Source organism: Neovison vison, chromosome 8 (genome assembly GCF_020171115.1).
Source record: "Neovison vison isolate M4711 chromosome 8, ASM_NN_V1, whole genome shotgun sequence".
In the NCBI taxonomy this organism is placed as follows: domain Eukaryota; kingdom Metazoa; phylum Chordata; class Mammalia; order Carnivora; family Mustelidae; genus Neogale; species Neogale vison.
Window position 1 is genome coordinate 39,154,466 of NC_058098.1, and position 21,127 is coordinate 39,175,592.

The 21,127-nt window shown below is 38.4% G+C and overlaps 1 protein-coding gene across 1 annotated transcript in view; it reads right to left on the reverse strand.

Annotated features, from left to right (window-relative positions):
* SEL1L2 (SEL1L2 adaptor subunit of ERAD E3 ligase) overlaps positions 1-21,127 on the reverse strand; it is a 114,444-nt gene that overhangs the window by 42,335 nt on the left and 50,982 nt on the right. The window contains exon 5 of the mRNA XM_044263471.1: positions 17,285-17,447. Within this exon, the coding sequence (XP_044119406.1) occupies positions 17,285-17,447 (163 nt within the window). The remainder of the gene's footprint in view (positions 1-17,284; positions 17,448-21,127) is intronic.

Below are 21,127 nucleotides of genomic sequence, written 5' to 3' on the forward strand. Positions count from 1 at the left end.
GAGGAATTGCCAAATCCCTAGGAATAGATGAAAAACTAATGAATAATGAGATGCTGTTGTGGCCAATTTATTTATCACAAAGAATTTATGATTAAGGTGTTCAACATCATTGTCAGGAACCTCTCGCTAACTTTGAACTGAACTTCCAGTTACATGTGATTTGATCGAAGAAAAAATAAAAATATAAATTTAGTCAAATTGGAAAGTGTCAGCATTAATATTTGTAGTATGTGTCAGTAGTTTGGAAGAAATCCTGGAGGTAATTGAGGAAATGTTGCACTACTGACATTCTTAATGGTATGGAGAATGATATACTGGAAGACAGTCATCAAGGAAGTTTTCTAAGTTGAAAACTGATTCAGTTACACTCTGAATGAGAAGAATTTTGGAACGCCTACATTTATTTAACTTATATTTAATTTTTTATGTAATTAAAGAATGACATGATAGAAGTCTATGTCTAAAGTATCTAAAATCGCACTTTTAATAAGAGTAAAACAAAAACCTCTAATATGAAAGCATTTTAAACTTTAATTGGCATCATTTATGTAATTATATAACATTTTAAAAATATATAACTTACAGCTGATGGTGTCTTATAATGGATAAAATATGGGATTATCATCTCTACTCCCTTTTTGAAATTTCTTAGTCTAGCAACCATGTAAAATAGAGCTTGCCTAATACAGATTGCTCTTAGTGAACTCATGCTGCTTGACAAATAGTACTGCTTCATTTTATGGGATTTTCAAAAACAAACATTTTGAAAGTATGATAGGAAATCTTACCATTAAATTCATCAGCATTATGGGTGATTTTCAGAATTTTACATCCTCCAAAACTTGTGGCTCCTTCCCTGCCCTCCTTACTCAGAATCATAGACAAGCTGACAGTGACATAATTTATGAGTTCTCTTAGTACCCAGGGATGGAAGTGGATTGGGTCAAGAAATCTGAACTTACTCTAAACAGATGCCTGCTGCACTCTGCTTTAGGTGTTTCTGAGACATGCATTCTAATTCTGTCCTTTTAATTTTGAATATAAGTATCCTTGTTCCACTTACTATGGCTGTGAAACAAATTATCCCAAAACCTAGTGGCATAAAACAACCATTTATTTTGCCAAGAGTTCTGTGGGTAAAGAATTTGATCAAAGTAGAGGAGGCATGTTTTGTCTCTGATCCACAGTACAGGAGCCTTATTTGGAAGATTCAAAGCCTGGGGGATAGTATCATCTAAAGGCTTATTTATATATATGTTTGGCAGTTGATGCTAGATATTGGTTGAGACCTTAGCTGAGGCTGATGGCCAGAACACCTTCATGTGGCCTCTCCTGTTGTATAAGCTTTCTCACAGCATGATGGCTGAGTTCCAAGAGTAAGCATCCTGAAAGACCTAGGCTATAAACTTTTTATGACTTACCCTCAGAAGTCTATCATTACTTCCACCAAACTTTATTGTTTGAAGTAGTCAAGAATCTCACTTAGGATAGATCAGTCCTATTCATAAGGCATGAGAAAGACTCACAGAAGACTTACGAAGAGAAAACTTGTTTACCTTTGTTCTACCTAGCATTTCCAAAATGGTGCTCACAGGGTCCTATGAACATCTCAATGTTTACTAGCATTCTATAAAAACACAGTTTGGGAGGAGGAGTCAAGATGGCGGAGAAGTAGCAGGCTGAGACGACCTCAGGAAGCAGGAGATCAGCGAGATAGCTTATCTAACCATTGCGAACACCTACAAATCCAATGGGAAATCGAAGAGAAGAAGAGCAACAATTCTAGAAACAGAAAATCGATCACTTTCTGAAAGGTAGCACCTGCGGAGAAATGAATCCAAAGTGACGGGAAGATAGACCGCGGTGGGAGGTACCAGCTCCCAGCAAGTGGTGGAGCAATGGAGCACAAAATCAGTACTTTTAAAAGTCTGCTCCACAGAGGGACATCGCTCCAGAGGCTAAACCAGGGGGAAGCCCACGCGGGGTCAGCATAACCCCAAGTCCTGCAGGGTCACAGAAGGACGGGGGGTGTCTGAGTGTGGCAGAGCTTGCTGGTATTAGAGCGGGGAAGCCGGCTACAGCAACAAAGCCGAGGAGAGAGCTCTCAGCTCAGGGGTTACCTTGAACCGGTCGCAGGCTGGGTGAGCTCAGAGCATGGCTGGAGGCCATAGAGATGGAAGCGACCAGGCGCTTTTCTCCAAGTGCGACCGAATGAGCGCTTTCCTACAAGCACGACCAGAGGCCACGGAGAGGGGGACAGTTGGGCGCTTTTCACTGAGGGCGCACTGAGGATCAGGACCCCGAGCTCTCAGCTCCTCCCTGTCAGAGATTGGGAGGAACTCTGGAACTCTATGGAAAGTGCCCAGGGAACAAAAGCTCCCAAAAGCAAACCCGAGGGGATTACTTAGCCCAGCCCCGGGTAAGGGTGGTGCAATTCTGCCTGGGGCAAAGACACTTCAGAATCACTACAACAGGCCCCTCCCCCAGAAGATCAACAAGAAACCCAGCTAGGACCAACTTCACTCACCAAGGAGAACAGCGGAATTCCAGAGGAGTAGAAAGCAAATCTTATCTGGCCAAAATGACAAGGTGGAAAAACTCACCACAGAAAAAAGAACAAGAGCCAGTACCGAAGGCTGGGGACCTAATCAATACAGACATTGCTAATATGACAGATCTAGAGTTCAGAATGATGATTCTCAAGGTTCTAGCCAGGCTCGAAAAAGGCATAGAAGATATTAGAGAAACACTCTCCAGAGAGATAAAAGCCTTTCTGGAGAAATAAAAGAACTAAAATCTAACAAAGTTGAAAAAAGGAAGCTATTAACGAGGTGCAATAAAAAAAAAAATGGATGCTCTTACTGCCAGGATAAATGGGGCAGAAGAAAGAATTAGTGACATAGAAGACCAAATGACAGAGAATAAAGAAGCTGAGCAAAAGAGAGACAAACAAATACTGGACCACGAGGAGAGAATTCGAGAGCTAAGTGACACCATAAGACGACACAACATTAGAATAATTGGGATTCCAGAAGAAGAAGAAAGAGAGAGGGGAGCAGAAGGTATATTGGAGAGAATTATTATAGAGAATTTCCCTAATATGGCAAAGGGAACAAACATCAAAATCCAGGAGATGTTAAGAAAGCCTCCTCAAAATCAATAAAAGTAGGTCCACACCTCGTCACCTGATAGTAAAATTTACAAGTCTTAGCAACAAAGAGAAAATCCTGAAAGTAGCCCGGGAAAAGAAGTCTGTAACATACAAGGGTAAAAACATTAGATTGGCAGCTGACTTATCCACAGAGACGTGGCAGGCCAGAAAGAATTGGCGTGATATATACAGAGCACTAAACAAGAAAACATGCAGCCAAGAATACATATCCAGCTAGGCTATCATTGAAAATAGAAGGAGAGATAAAAAGCTTCCAAGACAAACAAAAACTGAAAGAATTTGCAAACACCAAACCAGTTCTACAGGAAATATTGAAAGGGGTCCTCTAAGCAAAGAAAGACCCTAAAAGTAGTAGATCAGAAAGAAACAGAGACAATATACAGTAACAGTCACCTTACAGGCAATACAATGGCACTAAATTTATATCTCTCAATAGTTACCCTGAATGTGAATGGGCTAAATGCCCCAATCAAAAGACACAGGGTATCAGAATGGATAAAAAACCAAAACCCATCAATATACTGCCTACAAGAAACTCATTTGAGACCCAAAGACACCTCCAGATTTAAAGTGAGGGGGTGGAAAACAATGTACCATGCTAATGAACATCAGAAGAAAGCTGGAGTGGCAATCCTTATATCAGATCAAGTAGATTTTAAGCGAAAGACTATAATAAGCGATGAGGAAGGACACTATATCATACTCAAAGGGTCTGTCCAACAAGAAGACCTAACAATTTTAAATATCTATGCCCCTAACATGGGATCAGCCAATATATAAACCAATTAATAACAAAATCAAAGAAATACATTGACAATAATACAATAATAGTAGGGGACTTTAATACTCCCCTCACTGAAATGGACAAATCATCTAAGCAAAAGATCATCAAGGAAATAGGCCTTAAATGACACACTGGACCAGATGGACATCACAGATATATTTAGAACATTCCACCCCAAAGCAACAGAATATATATTCTTCTCTAGTGCACATGGAACATTCTCCAGAATAGATCACATCCTGGGACACAAGTTAGGTCTCAACCAGTATCAAAAGATTGGGATCATTCCCTGCATATTTTCAGACCACAATGCTCTGAAGCTAGAACTCAATCACAAAAGGAAATTTGGAAAGAACCCAAATACATGGAGACTAAACAGCATCTTTCTAAAAAATGAATGGGTCAACCAGGAAATTAAAGAGTAATTGAAAACACAATGGTTCAAAATCTGTGGGATACAACAAAGGCAGTCCTGAGAGGAAAATATATCGTGGTACAAGCCTTTCTCAAGAAACAAGAAAGGTCTCAAATACACAAACTAACCCTACACTTAAAGGAGCTGGAGAAAGAGCAACAAGGAAAGCCTAAACCCAGCAGGAGAATAGAAATCATAAAGATCAGAGCAGAAATCAATGAAATAGAAACTAAAAAAAAATAGAACAAATCAACGAAACTAGGAGCTGGTTCTTTGAAAGAATTAATAACATTGACAAACCCCTGGCCAGACTTATCAAAAAGAAAAGAGAAAGACCCAAATAAATAAAATAATGAATGAAAGAGGAGAGATCACAACCAACACCAAAGAAATACAAACAATTATAAGAACATACTATGAGCAACTCTACACCAACAAATTCGACAATCTGGAAGAAATGGATACATTTCTAGAGACATATAAACTACGACAACTGAACCAGGAAGAAATAGAAAACCTGAACAGACCCATAACCAGCAAGGAGATTGAAACAGTCATCAAAAATCTCCAAACCACCAAAAGTCCAGGGCCAGACGGCTTCCCAGGGGAATTCTACCAAACATTTAAAGAAGAATTAATTCCTATTCTCCTGAAACTGTTCCAAAAAATAGAAATGGAAGGAAAACTTCCAAACTCATTTTATGAGGCCAGCATCACCTTGATTCCAAAACCAGACAAGGATTCCATCAAAAAAGAGAACTACAGACCAATATCTTTGATGAACACAGATGCGAAAATTCTCACCAGAATACTGGCCAATAGGATCCAATAGTACATTAAAAGGATTATTCACCATGACCAAGTGGGATTTATTCCAGAGCTGTAAGGTTGGTTCAACATCTGCAAATCAATCAATGTGATACAATACATTAACAAAAGAATAAGAACCATATGATACTCTCAATAGATGCTGAAAAAGCATTTGACAAAGTACAGCATCCATTCCTGTTTAAAACTCTTCAAAGTGTAGGGATAGAAGGCACATACCTCAATATTATCAAAGCCATCTATGAAAAACCCACTGCAAATATCATTCTCAATGGAGAAAATCTGAAAGCTTTTCCTCTAAGGTCAGGAACACAGCAAGTCCGTTATCACCACTGCTGTTCAACATAGTACTAGAAGTCCTAGCCTCAGCAGTCAGACAACAAAGAGAAATTAAAGGCATCCAAATTGGCAAAGAAGAAGTCAAACTATCACTCTTTGTAGATGATATGATACTATATGTGAAAAATCCAAAAGGCTCCACTCCAAAACTGCTAGAACTTGTATAGGAATTCAGTAAAGTGTCAGGATATAAAGTCAATGCCCAAAAATCAGTTGCATTTCTTTACACTAACAACAAGACAAAAGAAAGAGAAATTAAGGAGTCAATCCCCTTTACAATTGCACCCAAAACCATAAGATATCTAGGAATAAACCTAACCAAAAAGGCAAAGAATCTATACTCAGAAAACTATAAAGTACTCATGAAAGAAATTGAGGAAGACACAAAGAAATGGAAAAATGTTCCATGCATGGATTAGAAGAACAAATACTGTGAAAATGTCTATTCTATCTAAAGCAATCTACACATTTAATGCAATCCCTATCAAAATCCCATCCATTTTTTCAAAGAAATAGAACAAACAATCCTAAAGTTTATATGGAACCAGAAAAGACCTCGAATAGCCAAAGGAATATTGAAAAAGAAAGCCAAAGTTGGTGGCATCACAATTCCAGACTTCAAGCTCTATTACAAAGCTGTCATCATCAAGACAGCATGGTACTGGCCCAAAAACAGACACATAGATCAATGGAACAGAATAGAGAGCCCAGAAATAGACCCTCAACTCTATGGTCAACTAATTTTTGACAAAGCAGGAAAGAATGTTTAATGGAAAAAAGACAGCCTCTTCAATAAATGGTGTTGGGAAAATTGGACGGCCACATGCAGAAAAATGAAATTGGACCATTTCCTTACACCACACATGAAAATAGACTCAAAATGGATGAAGGAGCTCCACGTGAGAAAAGAATCCATCAAAATCCTTGAGGAGAACACAGGAGCAACCTCTTCGACCTCAACCGCAGCAACTTCTTCCTAGGAACATCACCAAAGACAACGGAAGCAAGGGCAAAAATGAACTATTGGGATTTCATCAAGATCAAAAGCTTTTGCATAGCAAAGGAAACAGTTAACAAAACCAAAAGACAACTGACAGAATGGGAGAAGATATTTGCAAACGACATACCAGATAAAGGGCTAGTATCCAAAATCTATAAAGAGCTTAGCAAACTCAATACCCAAAGAACAAATAATCCAATCAAGAAATGGGCAGAGGACATGAACAGACATTTCTGCAAAGAAGACATCCAGATGGCCAACAGACACATGAAAAAATGCTCCACATCACTCTGCATCAGGGAAATACAAATCAAAACCACAATGAGATACCACCTCACACCAGTCAGAATGGTTAAAATTAACAAGTCAAGAAATGGCAGATGCTGGCGAGGATGTGGAGAGAGGGGAACCCTCCTACACTGTTGGTGGGAATGCAAGCTGGTGCAACCACTCTGGAAAATCGTGTGGAGGTTCCTCAAAAAACTGAAAATAGAGCTACCCTATGACCCTGCGATTGCACTACTGGGTATCCTAAAGATCCTAAAGATACAAACGTGGTGCTCTGAAGGGGCTCATGCAACCGAATGTTTATAGCAACATTGTCCACAATAGCCAAATTATGGATAGAACCTAGATGTTCATCAACAGATGAATGCATAAAGAAGTGGTATATATACACAATGGAATACTATGCAGCTATCAAAAGAAATGAACTCTTGCCATTTGTGATGACATGGATGGAACTAGAAGGTATTATGCTTAGCAAAATAAGTCAATTGGAGAAAGACAACTATCATATGATCTCCCTGATATGAAGAAGTGGAGATGCAATGTGGGGGGTTGGGAGTAGGAAAAGAAAAAAATGGAAGAAGGTGGGATTGGGAGGGAGACAAACCATAAAAGACTCAATCTCAAAAAACAGACTGCGGGTTGCTGGGGGGAGGGGGGATGGGAGATGGTGGTGGGGATATGGACATTGGGGAGGGTATATACTATGATGAGTGCTGGGAAATGTGTAAACCTGGCGATTCACAGACCTGTTCCCCTGGGGATAAAAATACATTATAGGTTTATTTAAAAAAATAAAAAATAAAATAAAATAAAAGAATCTCACCTAGGTTGTGGTGGGGAAATAGACTCCACTTTTTGATTATGTTGGTTAGGGTGCTGAAATAGCATATGGGACTAGAGATAATGCTGTGGCCATGTTTAAAAAAGATTGATTTATTTATTTAAGGGGGGAGGGGCAGAAGGAGAGGAGAGAGAATCCCAAGGCTATGTGGGGCTCAATCCCAGGACCCTAAGATTACAACTTGAGCTGAAACCAAGAGTCAGACACTTAATGAACTACACCACACAGATGCCTCTTCTGTGGCTGTTTTTAAAAGAAAAATTGCCACAGTGCTTGACAAAAGCGGGAAGAGTGTGGAGATATCCATTTCTTCTTAGTTATTAATCATTATGAATTATTGAATTAAGGTATATTTGCGGTATTTCAGTCCACTGTGGTAATTATTCATTTTATTGCTCAATTTTTCCATCTTTAGTCAGTAGGAGCCTATTCTGAGTTAGTTCAGTCTTTTGGTCATGACCATAGTATTTTCTGACAGCTTTCTTGCTATCATATTGTATCATATAATAGTTTCTAGTCATACTGATAGGACACCTTGAAAGATAAAATATTTCAAGAGCATCTTGTACATTTCTTGTTCCACACCCAGAATTTGACATTTTCCAAGGATGCTGGTTTCTTTTTAGTTGGAGAGGATTTCTGTTTGGTTTTTTTGTTTGTTTGTTTGTTTTAAACATAGTTCCTTCTTGGGGTGTGAGTTAATAAATAAATTTAATTTTAATATATTTAAAAATACATGCATATTAAAGATTAAAATTCTAATACTTCTGAAGGTTTACAATATAAACATCAATGTCCTGCTCCTTTCCAGGCCATTTTTTTATTCTCATGATAAACAACCACTTTTAATTATTTTAGCTGTTTTCTTCTGATAACTTACCACCATTATGATTCTTGATAAATTGCTACTATTTACTGTTAATTTTTATATTTCACACATTATCTCTGAATTAACTATATTATAGATGATGACTTAGGTCATTTACATTATTTTCTCACTTTTTCTCCTTGCATCTCTTCTCGACAGAATCACAAAACTAAATTTTTTGTCAGAACATAACTGCAAAAGTCTGTTTTGGTGTTTCTAATATTTTCAAGGTTCTACTCAAGGACAAAGATTATAATTCCTGTTACCATTTTTAGAAGTTCATCACACACTCCTATGTATATCACTTTTCCATGCTTTATATTAATAACAATCTGGTGTTAGCCATTCAGCTTGAGTTGATGATCAAATATTTGAAGAGCACAGGATCATAAGCAGAATCCTGTGGCAGATTGCCAGGGACTTGCTTTCATGTTGGCATCAGCCCATTAGTCTACTCTTTATTTACAATCATCAAAGCCCACATTTCTATTTTTTCTTCCAGATCACGAGAATATTCTGCAAGGCTTTGTTAAGTGTCTCCCTAAAGTAAAGATACAAGAAGTCTGATAATTCAATCAAAACTAAATAATTTCTGAAACTTTGAAGTATAATTTCAAGGACAAAGAACCATATCATTTTTTAAATTAGGGAACTGACTGCCCAGTTCAGTTCCCAAGAGCATAAGAACTCTAACATGTGGTTTACAATTCGTGTAATCTATTTAATCCATAAACTGAAAAAAAAAAATCTGTTTTGACCAAGTCCTCTTTAGTCTCAAAGTTTCCCTTCTATGGAAAGTAGAACAAAAGGGCGGTATTACAAATGGAAGGCATCTGGAATCTGGAAATCCTCTAACCCTTGTAGTTTATATTTAAAATGGCTAACTTGGCTCCTTTTAAGGATCTCCTTAGTCAATATTAGATTTTTATTTTGCTTGCAACTCTTAGCAATTTTTGATTCTGCTCAACTTAGAAAGTGATTTATTTATGTAGAAACCCTGACAACAAACAAATATACTGACCTTTATATGAGAAAATGAGGATACTATTCTATTCAGTTGAGCTTGTATTTTAAGATACTTTCACCAAAAGTGAATGATTTTGTGCACAGCTTATCACACTTTATGGCCAGATTCCGTTGAAGAAATTTGTGAGTTGTTGATGGTGTGGGAGTTAAATTTCCATCCTGTGACAGGGGAGGGGAACTTTTCTTTGTATAAAGCTCATTCTAGAAGGAAGGAATGAAACCATGATTTTAGCAGTTTTAAAACCAGCCCAAAAGGCATGTTCCCTCTGTCACTGAAAAATAACAATGGGTGATTTTGAATTAATTCTCTGGAAGGCTCAACTTTCTTCCTTCCTCCCTTCCTTCCTCTCTCCTTTCCTTCATTTGAGTACTAAAGGAAGACAAAAGGTAATACGCGCCTTCATGTAGTGAATATGCTGATTATAGTCATTGTTTTACTATTGCTTTACACTTGGACATTGTCATCTAACAACTATACCATAAGCGGTTTTAGGCATTTGGTCTTTCTTTGGAGATACAGCTGAGATGAAACGAGATGGATTATAGCACAGTTTACACTTAATCCAGGAAAAAAAAAATGCTAAAGTCGAAAGAGAAGCTGTGTAATAGTGATGACATCAGTGACACTTCCAGTGGTTTTTAAAGGTCAAGCTCCACAAATTAGATCTGTTTATAAGACTTGATTCTGAACTCAACAATTGTGTCATGGTATGTAAGAAATTTATAATAGTTGGGATTTGAATGGAAAGAGTTTAGCATAGACGATTTTTTTTTAATATTTCAAAGCAAATTACTCAGGTTTCATAATAATAATTTAGAAGTTAAATATTCCTTTTACTTTTTATATAGGAAATTATTGTTAAAGAGAAAGGTTAAGCATTCTTCTTCTAATTACTGCACAAGGCTTGAAGGCATCTGAGATTATTACTTTTAGCTCAAATTGCATACCAAACAAAAGTGTGAATCAACCTTAATGAACAACTCAGATCCTATCTGTACCCTTAATATAAAAAGAACATTAACATCAAGATGAAATGTTCTATACAGGTAATCCTAAAATTATCAAAGTGATTATTAGGTTGATACTAAAAATGATTTTTTTCAGTAGTAGCACAGTACTAATAACTACATTCCCTCTACAAAACACCTCTAAAATTCTCATCTAAAATAAAGGAAAAATATGAGGAATCTTTGCCAGTTAGATAGAATTATTCTAGAATTACAAAGCATGGAAAAATATGCAATTCCTCATATTCTCCTTAATATATCAATTAAAATAATTTTTAAACAATAGAATAGATTTTCTTATAATTCATAGTAAACTGTTTTGAACATATACATGCATCTGAGTTAAATGATTTTTCTGATATCAAAGTAATACATAACCATGAATAGAAAATGTAGAGGAAAAAAGCCCAGTGAAGTATTTTTAAAAAGAAAATAGTTGCAAATAATACCACCACTTAGAGATTACCACAATTAAATTAATTTTTTTTAAAGACTGTATTTATTTATGAGAGAGAGAGAGAGAGAGAGCAAGAAAGCACAAGCAGGGGAAGAGGGAGAAGCATGCTCCTCACTCAGCTTAGAGCTGGACAAGGGGCTCATCTCAGGACCCCATGATCATGACCTGAGCTGAAGGCAGACACCTAACCAACTGAGCCACTCAGGCCCCCCTAAATTAAATTTTATGGTGATGCAAAATGGATGATTTATTTCATGATTCTCTTTTTTAAAAAGATTTTATTTATTTATTTGAAAGACAGAGATCACAAGTAGGCAGAGAGGCATGCAGAGAGAGAGAGGCAGAAACAGGCTCCCCCCAGAGCAGAGAGCCCAATGTGGGGCTCAATCCCAGGACCCTGAGATCATGACCCGAGCTGAAGACAGAGGTTTTAACCCACTGAGCCACCCAGGCACCCCTATTTCATGATTCTTAAAGCAATGAGGTTTAATCCTATGTTCTTGTTTGGCAAATTGACAAATTGAAGCTGTTCATTGATATTAAGAGTGAATCTTTCTAATTCTGAATTTTTGCTACCTGAATGAGAATCAGAGAAGTAAAAAATATATAATTTATCTACGTTTAGCTGGTATAACATAATATCTTATTGGAATCCTCTACTGTAGGACTCAGTTTTGTTTGCTATTTCCTCAATTTCCACCATGTCCATGAAGACGACTCTGTTAGTTAATAGTTCTCATTATTTGGAAGCTATTGTTTCTTTCTTTAAAAACAAAAATTATTTATTTGTCAGAGAGAGAGAGATTGAGAGCACAAGCAGGAGGAGTGGCAGGCAGAGGGAGAAGCAGCCTCCCTGCTCAGGGACTCCATCCTAGGACCCAGGGATGACCTGAGCTGAAGGCAGACGCTTAACTGTCAGAGCTGTCCAGGAGTCCAGAAAAGTGTAGTTTCTTTGAAAATCAATACAATGGATTCTGTTCATAAACTTAAATGCTTTTGTTGTCCTTATCAAAATTTCCTTTGATTTGGAATTTTGTGGGATTAACCATTCAAGGTACATGAAAGAAATAATTATGCCTCTTTCCCTTTATTCAGCTGCCCTTTATATGTAATCTGAAAATTACATTTTCCCCTGACCCCTCAAATCTGCTTTATAATATGGGTTCTTCTCTTTTGTGTTTTTCTTTAACTCAGATCTTTACTAGACTTCTGGCACTCCAGGCTCTCCATTTATTACATTTCAGTATTTCGGTTCTTCCTTTTCCCCCCAGAACTAGGTGTCTTCATTCTCTTCATTTTTTCCTATCTCTGCCCTTCTCATTATTTTTCATTGCCATTCTTCTTTAGCTACACTGCTGTTGCTACCTTGTCCTTATAGTTTCCAACAATATTTCTTTTTTTTTTTTTTAAGATTTTATTTATTTATTTGACAGTGAGAGAGAGAGCACAAGCAGGCAGAGAGGCAGGCAGAGGGAGAGAGAGAAGCAGGTTCCCCACGGAACAGGGAGCCTTATGCAGGACTGGATCCCAGGATGCTGGGATCATGACCTGAGTTGAAGGCAGCTGCTTAACCAACTAAGCCACCCAGGCATCCCTCCAGCAATATTTCTTAAGAGTCCAGGTAGGATTCCTATACCAGGGTGGCACAAACAGCCTCAGAAGAAAGATGGTCACCCAGCCTATTAACCTATTAGCTCTCTATTAGAGAGCTCTGATCAATATAGCACGTGGCCGTCCTAGTCACAGATTGAATTAAGCATTGTTTGTAGCACAGAATCTCTTTCACTAGTTGTTCTGGTACAAGGAGACAAGTCTGCTATAAGCAGACTTGCTATTGAAAACAGACTTTTCTATAGGGATGACAGGGGTGAGAGCAAAATTTCAGAACAGAATCCAGCAATCCAGCTGTAGTACTAGACCAGGATCTTGCAGGCGCCTGGCTCATCCAGATGTTAACACTTTGGCCACTAGTTTATGGGGAGGTCATGAGGGGGAGGGGGAATCCAAGTAAGGAATAAAGTTGTTCAGGATGTCAGGGAGAGCATAGGAGGTGTTTGGGACAGAGACTTTTTGCCACCTTGTATTGTAGCATTTCAATAGGCAGTGTGATTGAATTTTGCATATCAGGTCAATGTCAGCTTTCCAGATGATAAGTTTGTCCTCACTCATATTCTGTCTTCTTATCCTCCTGAGATCCAACACACACATATGTCAGACAGATATCCCCATTTTACAATGAGGAAATTGAGATTCAGAGAGGGCAGGCCACGAGTATTGGAACTGAGATTTAAAGCCAGGGACTGACTGACTCCGTAGCAAAGCCATTAGGACTAAAATCGTTACACAACATTATTCATTGATGTACTTTAATATCTCTAAGGGATCATGCAGATATTACTCGCTTCTTGCAGCAAACTTAGAAAGTCGTGTGACCTTATCAACTGTTCCCTTTGCAGGTTTGAGAAACCTGAGGTTTATAGAAATGACACTGAAAGAATGAACAAGATGGGAAGCTCATTAGTTGTCCAGCTCTCCAATTCCAGAACCCCTGTCTGCTACCACGATATGCTACCCTGAAGTCTGTAATTGTATGTTTTCAGAGATAGTGTCCCAACAATGCCTGCTTGTCTCTACAAAGATGGCTGTGATAATACATAGCCAGTGGTCAACCATTTGGAGTTATTCTTTCTAGCACTGGATTAGCACTCCACCAATGACCTTCCCCTATCTGTTTCTCCTTAAAATCAATGGCAAGCATTTGATGGCCAATTAACTGGGATCAGAGGGCAGTCTGTGGCCATGCCATGGACCCACATTAATCTGAGAATGGGGAGTGATACTCTGACTTTGACCCTGAAATCCAGGTGTTTTATGTACTTTTTCTGTTAATTTGGAATTTCTTTTCTGGGAGTAGTGTTTTGACCTTCTTATCAAATACTTTACTCAAATACAGACAAATAAATCTTGTATGTTGTCTATATCCAATATTCTAGACTAGGTACAAATGTCACTTTTACCTAGAAGCCTTCCTCCTCTGCTCTAGGCAGAACCTGTTAGACACTTTTCTGTGTCTAATGCAGTTTATAACTATAGTCTACCTAAATTGTGCTGCAATTATGTGTTTATACTTCAGATTGACCCATAAGGACTGTAACCTATTAATCTTTTTCTACACCTCAACTTAGATTATGTTTAGAACATTGTGTCAACAAAACAACTGTTGACTTAATTAGCTAATTAATACTCCACTAAAAAATAAAGCACATGTCCACTAGTTTAGAAAGGAATGCCTGTGTGGCTCAGTGGGCTAAAGCCTCTGCCTTCGACTTGGGTCATGATCCCAGGGTCCTGGGATGGAGCCCCACATCGGGCTCTCTGCTCCGTGGGGAGACTGCTTCCTCCTCTCTCTCTGCCTGCCTCTCTGACTACTTGTGATATCTGTCAAATAAATAAATAAAATATTAAAAAAAAAAAGGAATTCGGAGATATCATTTATAGTGCTGGATATGATGGTAACATTTAGTTTGTTTTGGAACTTTGTGTTTGGTCAATGAAGGTTTAAAAACTCTCCTATTTTATTATAACATTTATAAATCCGTTTACTCCTTTGTAAATATAATGTTTTGTATTTAGTTTAAAAAAAATTCCCTGGGGTAAAAAATAGTATTCAACAACTTAATTAAAATTATACAGATATTTAAGATGGTGATATTGAGGGCTGCTTAGATGGCAAGGTCAGTTGACCATCTGACTTTTTTTTTTAAGATTTTATTTATTTATTTGACCGTGAGAGAGGGAACACAAACGGGGGAATGGGAGAGGTAGAAGCAGGTTTCCTGCTAAGCGAAGAGCCCCACACAGGGCTAGATCCCAGGACCCTGGGATCATGACCTTAGCCAAAGGCAGACACTTAAGGACTGAGCCACTCAGGCATTCTGAGCACCTGACCCTTGATTTTGGCCAGCTCATGAACTTAGGATCATGAGATCAAGCCCTGTATGAGGAATCCACTTCTGTTTCTTTCCCTCTTGCTCCCACTTTGCTCCTCCCCCGCCTCAAATAATCAATAAATAAATCTTTAAAAACTATAACGGTAGAGGGCACGTATTGCATGGAGCACTGGGTGTGGTAGATAAACAATGAATTCTGGAACACTGAAAAGAAATTTAAAAAAATAAATAAAAACTGGGGCGCCTGGGTGGCTCAGTGGGTTAAGCCGCTGCTGCCTTCGGTTCAGGTCATGATCTCAGGATCCTGGGATCAAGTCCCGCATCTGGCTCTCTGCTCAGCAGGGAGCCTGCTTCCCTCTTTCTCTCTCTCTCTGCCTGCCTCTTTCTCCATCTACTTGTGATCTCTCTCTGTCAAATAAATAAATAAAATCTTTTAAAAAATAAATAAAAATTTAAAAAATACAACAGTGATGTTCATCTGCATATATTTACATGGCAATTTGTTTATATTATTAAGTGAGTAAAGAGATTAGGAAATAGCAATTAAAGTATGATCTCATTTTTGTAAAAAAGAAATCCTACGTAGTAATAGGAAAAATTCTAGAAGAGTAATATGTATATCCTTTCTTTACAATGAATGATGACAAAGTTCCAGGTATGGAATTAACCTTTACATATTATTTCAATCCCCACAATAATTCTATTTAATCATTCATCATTAATTGATTCAGCAATCAATGTATATTTCTTGTCCCAAGGACTGTGCTAAATATTAGATACAACGTGAACCAGATGGACACAGTATCCAGTTTATAATATATGATAAAACCTAACCCTACAGATGAAAATTAGAGAAGTTGTCTTACTGATCAGAGGTTTGCTGGTCTAGCTTTGGTTTCAACTAAGTAAACACAGAGACTCATGAGGCTCCTACAGGTTCTAATTGCCACCAGTCTATTCAGGTGGATTTGGCACAGGAGCTGCAGTTTCCCAGTTTCCCAGGATAGTCCTCCTGGGGCCACTATCTTTGGTCCCTCAGATGAGGCCTCAAGGAGGTGAGATGCACAGTAGGTGGGTGCAGGAGCCCCAACCCCAAGTAACGGTTCCGTATGTGTGGTGTCCAGGGTTCTCCTAAGAATTACTACCACGATCAGGTATTTACAGTTCATTACAGTTTGCCCCAATGTGATGGAAGTTTGTCAATCCAAAGTCATTTTAATCATAAGCAATGCTACCTAGAAACACACTAAGTGTTTACTACTATTAGATTATGAGGGAAACAGTATCAGAGAGTGTAGGAAAGAATCATCCCGTGGAAGGGGAAAGGATTTCGTTAAGGAGGTATCCAATAAGCAAGTGGCAGAATGGATTTGAACTTCAGTCTGACTCCAAAGTCTAGCTTCTGCATTTTCCTCCCAGAGATACCAAAAATGATCTCTGGGAGGAGAAGTTTCAGACAACTTTTATTTTTTTCTTCATACTTTCTGAATTCTCAGACATTTTTTTTTTGTCACGAGCATGAGTTTCTTTTGTAATCAGAAATAAATATTTTTATTAAAAAGACTAACAACATGAAAACATACTTTTGCTATTGCATTAAGTGAAAGTAGCCAGAAACAAAATGATATATGCACTTGCATTGTGATCAGGATGATGTAAGAAGAGAGATGCCTGAGGAAGACGCTAAGCAAAAATATAAAACAGTTCTAACAATAATTGAGTCAGAATGGTTGGCTTGTGAAGGGCTTTATTTACTTATGTGTTTATTTATTAATGTATGTATGTATGTACGTTTCTGTTTTCCAGATTTTCTATGAAATACTTACGTTATTCTTGGATTAAATGAAATGCATTCAGTAAAAGAGAAAAGAAAATATATTTAGTTTATAAAGTGTTTGAAATGTAAAAACCAGGCCAACATCATGTAAGGTCATAGATTTACTCTGTTTTTTTGGTTGTTGTTGTTTTTGTATAGGTGAATATATTTAAGTAAAATTTAATTATGTTAGGGGTTCAGAGTTCTTAAATTATTTCTAAACACACCCATGGACATAAGTTGGGAAGCTGAATTAGAGAGCAGTTCTGTTCCATTCCTGACAGTCACCCATATAACTAGAAGATTTTGCCCAGTTCTCTTGCTATGTCCCCTCCCTGATCCCACTATTTCAGTGTTACTGTAACTTCCCTAGGTCTGGGTTCATGCAGTAGAATGGGAATACTATTGCTAAACTCCTTTCACATGTTCTTTGTCTATAGTTATTTTAGGATGTAGCTACGTAAGGCTTACTTTTCTTTCAAAACTCACATTTTGGGCTTTATATGATCCTTCTTTAGCTAGGGACTCATATAATTGGATAGCCGCTGTTATGTTTTGCATGCCAAAATTTCCAAATAGCAAAGCATCAGCCATTTTCTCCATAGCTTTCATGTTTCCCATGTCAGCTGCTTTGGCAAAGAATATGTAGGCTCTGTTTCAAAAATATGAAGGTAGAGGTTTGATTATCAAAAATGTTTTTCTGTTCCCTCCTTCGCACTACTTCTCTCCAGCAAGTAGGATCAAGTTGTTATTGCTACTAATAATACCGTTTAGCTGAAGTCCATCACATCTACGGGTTAGTAGGTTTTTTTTCAGCTCTACCTTATCTAAGATTATAATTTCAGATATATCTGGCAAATAGTGAAGCTGGTGAAAGGAAGAAATATATAGGATACATCATGCCTCAAGCTTATTCACCAAGTGAAGTGAAAAATTGAGACACTTGTTCTAACATAGTGAACTCTCCCATGACCACCTGCATTATATGAATATTTGTTTAACAAAATAAACTCTGAAATATAAAACAACGTAATAAAAAATAATCAAAATTGGAGTGTCACTTCTAGAAGCTACTATCATGAAAACAAGAGTCCCTCTATATTCTGAAGTAATTTTCTAAAATAGAACATATTCCTCAGCATGCAAAGTCAGGCTGTGTGGAAAAACAATAACCAAATAAAACCCAGTGGTTATAAGGGCTCTAAAGTCTTGACTGTCTGGTTCAAAATCTGGGTCCACCACTTACTAGTTTGAGAGCTTCAGGCAAGTTATTTAACTTATTTTTTCCTCTCTCATCTATGGTGTGGGGATAACAATAGCCCTTACTTCATAGGGCTGTTGGGAAGATTCAATGAAATAATCCATGAAGTGCTTGGCATAGGACCTGGTACATAGCAAGCACTCAATAAATTTAGCTGCCATTATTATTATTTTTAGGACTACTGCATAAATTCCAAAGTTTTATAGCATGGTAATTGTTCTGTAATTAGTGGGTAAATGGTGTGAGAATTTAATGATTATAAATATAGATGCCATAGGACGGCCTTACACTGCATTTTCTGAGTCCCACTCAGAAATCATCTGGACCTGATCTGCCTAATAGGTAGTAATGGAAAGCCTTGCAAGGTCAAAACTTCTGTCAGAGACAAAGAATACTTTTGGGATTTATTTTTACTTTTTAAAATGAATTTTTAAAAATGATTTTATTTATTTATTTGACACAAAGAGAGATAGCGAGAGAGGGAACACAAGCAAGGAGAGTGTGAGAGGGAGAAGCAGGTTTCCCAGTGAGCAGGGAGCCTGATGCTGGGCTTGATCCCAGGACTCTGGGATCATGACCTGAGCTGAAGGCAGACGCTTAACGGCTGAGCCACCCAGGTGCCCCAAGGGATTTGTTTTTACTTTTATAACTTCCTTTTTGGTAGGAGTAAGAACAGAAAGCATTAACCTCTACCACTGACCTTGACTCAAATACAGGAACAAATACACAAATCTATCCTTGCTGCTCAGAAGGATCAGGAGACTCAGCTTTATGTACTGCTTATCCACACTGATGCTAAAATAATTTGCTCTTGGTGGCTGGAGCAGAAAAGAATGGGCTCAGACTGTTATCCACACAGGCTTTAGGGTTTTGGATGGCAACACAGAGAATAGACTCCAGTGGAACAAAAGAAGCCAGGAGGTCAAGCAAGAAATTAACCATGATCAGACCAAGCTAATATTCTAGGGACCAGAAGGCAAATAAAACAGAAGGTCTAAAAGTCATTGAATGCAAATGTCTGGCATTTGGAGATAGGCTAGAAATCAGACACAGACTCCCTGAAGTTATTCTGCCACATGGTTTGCTGCTGTAACCACATAGCCTGCTGGGATTAGAAGGGCACCCACATGGACCAGGACAGAGAAATCTGATGGGCTTCAGGAGCCAGCAGTATATACATTCAGTGATCCCAGGACGCAGCAAAAGTTTGTAAAACCAACGCATCTAGGCGTCTTTAACTCTTAAGGGAGGAGTGGATACCTCGGTCCCTTGTCTTGAAAGTCCAAGCTGATACAAGGAATACTAGAAATAGAATCCAGCGCTGAAGAAAGTTGTTGGTAAATTAGGTAGGATTAAGATCTGGGTTGCTGGGGGGAGGGGGGTTGGGAGAAGGGGGGTAGGGTTATGGACATTGGGGAGGGTATGTGCTTTTGGGTAAATTGGAAGGGGAGATGAACCATGAGAGACTATGGACTCTGAAAAACAATCTGAGGGGTTTGAAGTGGCGGGGGGGTGGGAGGTTGGGGTACCAGGTGGTGGGTATTATAGAGGGCACAGCTTGCATGGAGCACTGGGTGTGGTGAAAAAATAATGAATACTGTTTTTCTGAAAATAAATAAATTGGAAAAAAAAAAAACATGGAAAAAAAAAAAAAAAAAGATCTGGGCTGTAACCCCCAAGGGGGAAAAAGTAAAAGAAACTGGGAAGAATTAGATCCTCAAAAGAAAGTTCAGTTAGATATCTGGGTAACTCCTAAAGTATCTGGTACTGGATGCTAAGGTGGGTGCTAGGGAAGAAGGAGACTAAAAGCATTTCTAGGACTCATCAGAAACTTGGAGTAGAGCAGGAGCTTATCTTCAAATCTTCTTTGCTTGTGTTGCGGGGGGTGGGGGGGTGTAATTCTTAATGACAGCTAACCCTGGTTATCTCTGAGGCTTCTTGACTCCTGGAGACAAGTCTGTGTCTCCCTGACGTATGCTTGCTTAACATCTGTACTTCTAACAGCACTGACTTGTTAAACAATTTATAGCTGAATGAATGAATGAATGAATTGGGTCACAATGTGGATGTGGATGAGCCAAAAGGACTAGTAGCACCTCTGTCTTATATAAGAAGTGGTGAAGCAAAGAGGACACAGGATTGAGGAATGAATGGGAGAGAAATGATTCCTCTGTAGTCAGTAGGGTGTTCATTTTTCTTTCCCCTGACCAGAATCTTCAAGATGGCTAGACTGGGTGTAACTGGCTTAAGAGAAGAGCAGAATGTCTTGATATTTGGAGAAATTTCATTCAGTTTTCTCACAAATTCCTGAAATCTCTTGCTATGAGCAGATTTGGTTTCAGTTCTCTGTCAACTCAGAAGGGACTCAGCATTATGCACCCTCTCACGTAACTATGCTATGGCAGAAACAAGCTGCTCTTGGGGTACTTGGTAGACTCAGTTGGTAGATTATATGACTCTTGATCTCGGGGTTGTGAGTTCAAGGCCCATGTTGGGTGTAGAGATTACTTAAAAACAAGATCTTTAAAAAAAAAAAAAAAAAGCTGCTTTTCTGGCAATCTTGGGCAAGGATACACTGGGCAAGAATAGCCAGAGATTGAATCACACCTAGGTGGCATAAAGGCTCCTTCACTGCTGGGCAGTCTGCTTTCATGGATGGGTTTTCTTCCCATTCTTTAAGCCAAAGGGGAAGGTACCCATCAAGGTTAAGTAGATAGTTGGGAGCTTCCAAGAGTGATTTTGTCCCATTGGACTGAATCTCAGGTTTCCTTTCATTTAAAAGGGCCTACTCAGGGGTGCCTGGGTGGCTCAGTCATTAAGCAGCTGCCTTCGGCTCAGGTCATGATCTCAGGGTCCTGAGATTGAGCCCCACATTGGGCACTCTGCTCAGGGGCTCTCTGCTTCTTCCTCTCCCACTCCCCCTGCTTATGTTCCCTTTCTTGCTGTGTCAAATAAATAAAAAAATCTTAAAATTTAAAAAAAAGGGCATACCCAGTGGGCCCCTCATCTTGAGTTCATCTGCTATAGAGCTAATCTGAAACCTAATCCTAACCCTTTCTAGAATTTCATTG